We start from the raw sequence: 9,943 nt of genomic DNA, 5'->3' as shown, positions 1-9,943 counted from the left end.
TGCTGTCGATGATGATGATGATGACCGGAGCTTTTGGAGCTGGACACATTCTATTGAATTCCCTCTTACGTAACCGGACATTCCGTTTCTATTTGCCTCATTGCGGATTCCCCGGCGCCAGTCTAGATGACCTATTGTTCTGAGACAGCAGTTGTTGAAGACCTGAAGACGTCTCACTTCGGCTGCTCACAGTGACCACGTCCCAGAGCCATGCAACAAAACAATCCGTACTCTAGCATGATACATATGTCCATTGGGTTTAAGGAATATACCGCTTTTTTGCCATAGGTGTTTCAGCTTAGCAACCGCAACCCGAGCCTCAGAGATTCATGAATTAATCTCATCTGTCGCACTATACAACTTTCAGAATATGGAAAACACCTAGGAGTATAAGTGACGTGTTCAGTGGCTGCACGTCCAGGAGTTTGTCGGTACAAAGTGCACGCTCTGTGGCTACTACATTAACTGAGAGTGCCCTTTTTGAATATGGGCACTATTGTTGACTCACTCCAGTTGTCCGTCCAAGATAGACGGAAACAGACTAGACGGGTACTGGCTGGGGAATTCAACGCCGTTCGTGAACAAAACAGCATTCAATAGACAGTAACTGCTTTCACTTCAACTTGCCATGTCATGGCCTGTCTACCGGTGCGCGCATTCTTCTTGGACTTGAACAACGCAATGGAAAGCAGTAACAGGTGAGCACATGATAGGAGTGCACGTAGGTATTCCAGAAAGAGCGGCAAGCATTGAACGACCCCCACCCGTAACTGACGGCAGTGTGGCCTGTTTGTTCCGGCGTGTTTTTTTTGGGGAACGTCTGTTCAAACAGTTTCCTCTATTCCGGAAATTAGTATTGCCAATAAACAGCCTGTGATCGGTACAGATCTGAGGCAGGCGCTCTGCGTTGTCCGTGCATTTCGTGTTCAATACGAAGTGGCCACCTAATTGAGCTTCAGCAGCGCCTGGTCCGCTTACCTGGGCGTTCATGTGGCCAACAGCCATGAGGACGTCCGAGCTTTTAGCCCGTTGTAAAATAGCACCTAGAGCGTCATGGAAACCGCTTTGGACAGGTTCAGAGCTACCATCCGTTGGGGCGTAAGCAGACACAATAAACAGGGTGCAATGGATCTCGCTTTCTCGAGATTCTTTCACAGACTCTGCCGAACGAACGGCGTGAAAGTGGTTATCAAGGGATATGAAATCAAAGGGAGACGCATACACTCGATGGCTCAACACAACACTTACCCTGGTATGTCCAGCTGCAATGTTTCCGAGTCGAATGGTAGAACTCTGTCAGAAAGTCGGTAGTTGGCGAAAAAACAGTCAAAGTTGCACCTGGGACATGAAGTACTGGCAATCATGTTTTCCGTTTTTTCAACCAACTTAATCAACAACTGGCCGTCTACTGAATGCGCAGAATACTTGACATAGCCGTCCAGATATCCTCGGTTCCTGTGCAGGTCAGTGGCAAGCCACACGGTCTACTCGTTTAATAACTTTTTCTCCATGATTGGATCTGAATTCTCCATCTTACTGTTCTAGCTGGACTTTTTACTCGTCCATTACCATGCATCAGCGAAACTATCCTGGATCAGCTAGCTTGTTCCACGATCTTGGAAGTAAGATCTTTGTGTGCAATTCTTTATAGCTTGAAATACAGAAAAGATGATGGTGTGTCTTCATGGTGGACGAGTTTATTTTGGATTCCTGCGTATTATCGATCAGTTTGGTGAGCGGACTCCTCAGAACATCTCATTGACGTTTTCTTCCAGGGAACGTTGTTCTCCATCAAGCTTTTGAACGAATTCATGTGGACAAAAAGTTTTGTGACATCCCTCAAGGAATTTTGATGATCCGTGGAGAAAATATCATTCTCATCGGAGAAGTGGTAAGATTCATTATGTTTTAACATGCCTATTGCGGAGGTGACGAACCTCCCAAGTATGCAGTGATTTTCATTTGGTCCTGTCGAAGTTCTGTTAGTTATGGGGTTTGTCGGTGTCATTTTACTGATTATGGTAATTGAAAATGCGCACTTGAGCTGTGCGTGTGAGGGGTTGTAAAATTTGAATGATGGTGGAGGCCTGAAGACGTCTCACTTCGGCTGCTCACAGTGACCACGTCCCAGAGCCATGCAACAAAACAATCCGTACTCTAGCATGATACATATGTCCATTGGGTTTAAGGAATATACCGCTTTTTTGCCATAGGTGTTTCAGCTTAGCAACCGCAACCCGAGCCTCAGAGATTCATGAATTAATCTCATCTGTCGCACTATACAACTTTCAGAATATGGAAAACACCTAGGAGTATAAGTGACGTGTTCAGTGGCTGCACGTCCAGGAGTTTGTCGGTACAAAGTGCACGCTCTGTGGCTACTACATTAACTGAGTGCCCTTTTTGAATATGGGCACTATTGTTGACTCACTCCAGTTGGCCGTCCAAGATAGACGGAAACAGACTAGACGGGTACTGGCTGGGGAATTCAACGCCGTTCGTGAACAAAACAGCATTCAATAGACAGTAACTGCTTTCACTTCAACTTGCCATGTCATGGCCTGTCTACCGGTGCGCGCATTCTTCTTGGACTTGAACAACGCAATGGAAAGCAGTAACAGGTGAGCACATGATAGGAGTGCACGTAGGTATTCCAGAAAGAGCGGCAAGCATTGAACGACCCCCACCCGTAACTGACGGCAGTGTGGCCTGTTTGTTCCGGCGTGTTTTTTTTGGGGAACGTCTGTTCAAACAGTTTCCTCTATTCCGGAAATTAGTATTGCCAATGAACAGCCTGTGATCGGTACAGATCTGAGACAGGCGCTCTGCGTTGTCCGTGCATTTCGTGTTCAATACGAAGTGGCCACCTAATTGAGCTTCAGCAGCGCCTGGTCCGCTTACCTGGGCGTTCATGTGGCCAACAGCCATGAGGACGTCCGAGCTTTTAGCCCGTTGTAAAATAGCACCTAGAGCGTCATGGAAACCGCTTTGGACAGGTTCAGAGCTACCATCCGTTGGGGCGTAAGCAGACACAATAAANTCTTCTGTGAGGTCTACTCGTTTAATAACTTTTTCTCCATGATTGGATCTGAATTCTCCATCTTACTGTTCTAGCTGGACCTTTTACTCGTCCATTACCATGCATCAGCGAAACTATCCTGGATCAGCTAGCTTGTTCCACGATCTTGGAAGTAAGATCTTTGTGTGCAATTCTTTATAGCATGAAATACAGAAAAGATGATGGTGTGTCTTCATGGTGGACGAGTTTATTTTGGATTCCTGCGTATTATCGATCAGTTTGGTGAGCGGACTCCTCAGAACATCTCATTGACGTTTTCTTCCAGGGAACGTTGTTCTCCATCAAGCTTTTGAACGAATTCATGTGGACAAAAAGTTTTGTGACATCCCTCAAGGGATTTTGATGATCCGTGGAGAAAACATCATTCTCATCGGAGAAGTGGTAAGATTCATTATGTTTTAACATGCCTATTGCGGAGGTGACGAACCTCCCAAGTATCCGGTGATTTTCATTTGAGGTCCTGTCGAAGTTCTAATAGTTATGGGGTTGGTCGGTGTCATTTTACTGATTGTAGTAATTGAAAATGCGCACTTGAGCTGTGCGTGTGAGGGGTTGCAAAATTTGAATGATGGTGGAGGCAGTGAGTTTTTGACAGTATTCATGAGATTTCAGTTATCCGACGGCGCTGAGTTCCGCTACTCAGCTGATTCCTTACGGCCCTTGACTCATGGAGAGAAAAGATCACCAGATGGATGTTATCCTTGAAAATGAAATAGCGACTAATTCTAACAGCCATTTTCGACTTTCGGTTTCGAAACCGTGTGGTACTACTGTTTAGCGTCCACTCACTGATTGAGATCCAGACTGAGGAACTGAAGTTGAGAAAACGGTCGAAGCACTGCTTTGTATATGGATTAGTTGTTCTCTGAATAATGAGAGGTATGTAACTAAATCAACCAGTTTGATAAATATGGAACCAACCACGATTTTCCAATGAAACACATGTGTTGTTTATCCAACCTTCGCCTTGTGTTGGAATGCTCACACTGCTTTTGACTTACTATATGAATGATAGTCGTTTGGTGGACTCTTTAGTGCGGCATTATGGCTCCCAGTTAGGGTGAATAAAGAAAGCTCAAAGATAGAAACACGAAGCGAGAAAATGTCCAAGATTGTTCGTAAAATATTCCGCGCCTCTTTTTTATTCAGCTCTTTTGTTGCTACTATAATGGCGTTAGACAAATCTTGATGTTCAAAGCAAAGGAAAGTGTCCAGGATTGTTCGTAAAATATTCCGCGCCTTTTCTTTTTTACTCAGCTCTTTTGTTGCTACTATAATGACGTTAGACAAATCTTGATGTTCAAAGCAAACGCAGCGAAAATCTTGTTGATTTGATGTATATGTCGACAACCGTGTTCGAAAAGCAAGAAGCACTAACAATGTATGGAACGTTAACCAAAATGAGCTACAATAAAGTTGCCACAGAACTCGTTGAGACAGTCTTGCCATGGTAATGACAAGTCAGTACATGATTAATCTGGCTCGCCATACAAAGTGTCAAACACCGAAGGAATACGTCCACTTACACAGTTGAGCTATGTGGACGCTATGAATTCGTTTGCGCGCACAATCGTGTTGATTCATTATTGATTGCACAAATACCTATCTTATTGAGACGAAAGGCAGGTAGAGTTATTGGCGATTCACTGTTTTTTAATAGCAAACTACCCATACTACTTGCCAGAAAATGTTACATGCCACATGATGCTGCTATGTGGTGTTCTTAATTCTCGTAAAATTCGCATGTTCTTATAGGAGAATTAGGCTGTCTCATCGTAAGCGCATTGTGCATAATTAGATCAGTGTGCATCTAGCAGGGCTGTACTCAATTTCGGATAAACTAATTGTGTTGGTGTACAGTACCTCATCTATCTGATAGCATTCTCTGTAACTGCGCCGTCTACCACGGCGGGCACACGCTGATCGCCAGAGTTACGGGTCGGATTATGATGACCTACGTCATCCTCTAACGGAACATAATTTACTTATTTTTTCAAAGCTGTAATGGTGCCGGAGCCATACTTGTCAATTTGCTACAAGCTGAAACCGTGTACTGGTGAATAACTTGGTTCAGCTGGAGAAAATCTCCGCGGTCATCGTTTAGGCTAAGGTAAATGTGGATTTGACTGAACGCTCAGGTGACCTCAAACTTAGACGACTGAGGCCCGACGAATGTAGCTGCTGGAGGCGCCCCTCAAGATAAAGGTTACACGTCTGATATAGTGAGACGTAGATTGTTATCTTTGACATCAAATCTTGTGGCCATTTGATCAGTGACCCTGCGTCAGAAGGGCACAAAAGCGGGTGAGAAAGACGCTCCGAGCCACATTCATAACAGTGAGTTGGATGGAATATCGTGTTCCCTGAACCAATAGATGAAAGACGAGGAGAGGTCTAATCTGGACTGTGTAGCTGAGACAATTTTCCAAGGCTGAAATCAGTAGCCGCTCTGCACTGCGATATTTTCCGTTGGAAGGAGTCGGCTAGTTACATCAAATACAGAGTGGAGTTCCCGGGGTTGATGTAACAGTGCCTTCTCGCCCGAGGATTCTTTTGAACGGATACGTAGAGATAGGGCACTAGACGTGAAATAAAACTTTTGTTTTCATTTCTGTTCGGCTGCCGGTCCGCAGTCGAGAGTGATCATGGTCACTTTCATGTTTTTTGTTGTTGTTGGTCTGGTCCTTGGATTGTGGACACCAAATCTGGTGTATGTTCACTCTCTCCAAAGTTCCAATGGTCTGATGTAACGTGCTACGATACAGGTCAAACATCAGGAGCCGTGACACCTAAGGAACATTGACTGTTCAGAACATGTGGTTGTTACGTTTGGGTTAACCGCTCAAGGTTAACGTTAGTAAATCGCGCTCTAACCACTTCGGCCATCTCGCCCCGTGTATGTTCACTCTCTTCAAAGTTCCAATGGTCTGATGTAACATGCTACGATACAGGTCAAATATCAGGAGCCGTGACACCTAAGGAACATTGACTGTTCAGAACATGTGGTTGTTACGTTTGGGTTAACCGCTCAAGGTTAACCTCGTTTATCACCTGAACAACATTGGATGGAAGACGACAGCTTAGAGGTGAAGTGGACCAAAGTGGGGATCACACTGTTGTCGAAATCAATTTGCCGAACCAGTCAATACTAAATACCAAGATGAATAAAGTAAATACCAAAAAAACAGCAAATACCTTTGCCAGCATCTTACACAGTAGTCCTTACTGTTTCATTTTTTATTCGTTTAGGATGAGAACTGTAACATCGAGGAGCAGTTGGAGCTGGTATCGGAGAAAGAAATTTACGCCCTACAGGCCGAGAGGACAGCTGCCCGGAAAGCTTTGTCAAAGAGACGAGCACAATTATTTGCCGCTCGTGGACTGGGTTTACCGGATCCCTCGGATTTACTGTTCGATGATACTTGAGCGGCAACGGGCAGTTGGATGAGTGGGAACCGAGTTGATTCTGTAATTTCATTTCAAAAGACCTGATCTTTATCTCTATTGATCGATCATGAATGTGGTTTGTTTATGAGACCGATTTTTGGGCATACTTTATCTGACTTCAAGTGGTCATCTTTACACTGAAATACACGTTCTTTGTGCAAAAACAGCCTCAAAACTGGTCGGAGAGGGCCTAGAAAGCGTTACTTAACCAAATAGCTCACTTCGACTAATCTATGGTACGGTCCTTCATGGAAATTTATTCGGAATTGTTAACACCCATCGAAAAGTAAAGTTTTGTGGCGCGGATTCTTTTGATCTTAATCCTTCTCAAAGGGTACGGAACAATGAAAACCACTAGTGAACAGCTGTTCTGAATGCACTGTCGATTCATTTGGAGATTTAGCTAAGATTCAGTTGAGTGTCCCGCTAACACCAACGTGATTTGCAACCGAGCGTACCTCGCCAAGTTCGTACAATTTAGCGTTCAAGTAGAACCAAAGGTTGAATACACTCGAGGACTCCGCCAAAGATCATAATAGATAACCGTTCAGCTGTAACACCCTTCCGGTGTCTAGCTGCCATGCCACCCGAGGGACACACGAGGGCTGGGATACTGCCAGGTTGCCCAAGCCTAGACAGGGGAATTCGAGAGGCAGAGACCAAAGACCTCCGGTCAGTAAATTTGCACTCCAACCACTGGACCATCCTGTACCCTTGAGCCATCTCGCCCTCAAGGACTCAGCTAATCGGATTAAATTTAAGAAAAGCGAAACCACTGGTGGACTATCGAAGAGTTGTCGGCAAACCTATATGTAGTGCGTTACGTCACAGAAACAATGAAACGCGTTCAGATTCGCGCGGTGTTTTCCAGGTAATTTACCCACAGCCGACCCAGACTTGTCTTCTGTCATAGATAGGATCGGAGCTACGTAATTTCTGGATGCCCTTGGTACATGAATTTCATCGAACACATGACTAGCCCATGTTCTCCAGTGTTTCCAGCCATTGATATATTCTGTCTCGGGCTTTCTATCCAGCGTGGCTAAGTTAGCCGGCCACGACTTTCACACATTCCTGCCAAGTGATTACTTGGTCCAACAAGGGGTCATCGTTGACCGAAAAAGCCTTCAAAAGAAATCAACCCGCTGGTTGCTGTGAATTCGGACAAAATAGTCTTTCATAAGGAGGAAAAACTGAGTTCTTCATCGAGCCATCGTAAGACTCATCCCTTGGGGAAGGCAAACAATAACCTTCGTCTGGATTGGACTTTTTGTAGGAAGGAGACAGAGATTTCGCTGCGAGAAGCAACAACTGTTTGTGTTCCGAGGTTGATCCAATAATGTGGTATGAAATGGTTCCAAATTTTCGGTATTCAGTTTGCTAGAGTTGCAACAGCCAATTCATCTATGGACCGTTCAGGATCCATTCACGTAGTCTGGTGCTGTTGCATCAAAGCTATCGTCTTCAGTGCACAGCCATCGAGTTTCCGAACGAACTGAACGTGCCATCGCCTCCAAGACTTGGTTGTATATCCCACACTCTCTTACTCCCAAGTGTTCAAGAACTGTACCAGTTGGAACCAGTGTGCCTATTGTACACGGTTTACAGCTGATAAATTGATTGCGGACGGTAAATTGAGCCCGGAATATGCATTTCTTCCCATAAAGCAGCTGTCTACGCATTGCCTATCTTTGTGCTTCCCTTTGGGATTCAGGTTAAACGAAGCGACGAATTTGTTCGGAACCTGAAATACCTTGCGCTACCGTTTCAGCTACTCCTGTGTTACTTCCGGAACTAACCAGAAAACCTACGATCTTCCCGTTAACTGATATTCCTCTCAAAATTAGAAAAATAATTTAACTTGAGTAGCGCATTACAAATATAACTTGAGGTTCATTCTCATATTAGATCACACTAATAAATTATTCACGGCGACCAACTTTTCTTTTCATTAAGTGCGCGTAGTTACCCTGTTTCTTGGAGTATTTTCCCCGTTCGGAATGAGTTTTGACCACCAGGTGGGTGTGTACGCGCGCTGTCGTCTTCGCTGGCCTGAAATCGAGGTCAATTTGAGAGGACTCATTCGGCGATTTGCGTCAGCATACACCTCACTACAATCTGGCTGGGTAACCCATCGATGCTTTAGGCCCATGGTGAGAGGCGAAACAGCGCAATAGCTTGCCCTCCACTCGCCCGCCAAATGATTAAACTTTTTCAACGGGTTGGCGTGAGTTTATATGCACCACCAACAAGCATTGTTGGCGATGGCCCATCTATTTTATTGAAGTTAAACGGTTGTTTGCTGCCGTATGCCAGAGAGGAATGGAGTTACGCAGCGAATGCAATATCTTTTATGCAGGATCCCCACTGATTGCGTGACACAGCCATATCTGTCAGGATCCCCAACCACTGGTCTTTCTCCTCCCAGAGTTCCCATCTGGGAAGCGCGACTCACCTAACTGGCAAAGGTCTTCGTACTCTTCGTGGCCAAATTGTAGGCCCAGCGTTTCCGGGTCGTATCCACCTTGACGTATGGCCGGTAGAAGGGGACTCTGCGGGACAAACGGTCCTCTGGCAAACGAACTACCGAGCTTAACTAACGTAGCCTATGTATTATTAATCTCATATTCCCACCAAACTCACCCAATGATTCGGAGACACCGATGGTCAAACAGTCATCTGATATCTGCATACAGTGGCTACGGTTCTGATCCATAAAGTAGAGCATATCGGACCGCGATATTGTACACTACTTTTGACAACCACATTGGCGCCACAAATGTCGAGAACTAAGGAACACTGCCCTCGCCTTCCTAATTTGGGAAGCGATTTTGTCTCTCGTCAGTCCGCCGGGATCCAAACAACTGTCCAGATAGGCGAACTTCTCTTCTACATTGATCTGCAAACTTAACATTTTGGTTCGATCCCCTTCAGTCTACCGTAACATCTTGCGATACCCAGGTTTGCAGATTACGCCGAACCGTGCAAAAGGCTATTTAGATCATTTAAAATAGTTTGCATGTTCGAACGGTCTGATCCAAGAGAAAAGAGTGAATGCCCAGGGAGTGTTTCGCTCCCGCGGCGCTGGAGGCAGGTAAAGAAGACTCAAACAGGACATCGATTATAAAGTTGAAAAGGAAAGTTGACAAAGGGCACCCTTACCTGACACTAATGGAGGTGGAGAACTCAATAGAGAGTCTGCCGTAGATACCCACGCTGGAGGAGGAATATACACACATTATAAGGGAAAAAGATCTAAAAGGAACATCCATCATCGCAAGGCACTGCTTTGGTTTCCGGTGGCCAAGGGAGTCAAAAGCAGCTTTCACCTCGAAAAAGACGATCGTTATTGGTCCTCGGAAGGAGTTCCAAAGTGGAGATATGATCGATGCTTCTTCAAACTAGATGAGAATGTGA

The 9,943-nt window shown here is 45.1% G+C and overlaps 1 protein-coding gene across 1 annotated transcript; it reads left to right on the top strand.

Moving 5' to 3' along the window:
* Positions 1 to 1,550: 1,550 nt before the first annotated feature.
* Positions 1,551 to 7,342, top strand: T265_10276 (hypothetical protein; the record flags this gene model as incomplete). Its single annotated transcript, XM_009176596.1, has 5 exons — positions 1,551 to 1,622; positions 3,233 to 3,301; positions 3,345 to 3,460; positions 6,329 to 6,489; positions 7,078 to 7,342. The coding sequence occupies 5 exons, from the start codon at positions 1,571 to 1,573 to the stop codon at positions 7,340 to 7,342; spliced, it is 663 nt and encodes a 220-aa protein (XP_009174860.1).
* Between the last annotated feature and the right edge of the window lie 2,601 nt (positions 7,343 to 9,943).

The sequence above is a fragment of the Opisthorchis viverrini genome (genome assembly GCF_000715545.1).
Source record: "Opisthorchis viverrini unplaced genomic scaffold opera_v5_352, whole genome shotgun sequence".
NCBI classification, from domain to species: Eukaryota; Metazoa; Platyhelminthes; class Trematoda; order Opisthorchiida; family Opisthorchiidae; genus Opisthorchis; species Opisthorchis viverrini.
Note: the sequence above shows the minus strand (reverse complement) of the source record. Positions and strands in the feature narration are given on the sequence as shown.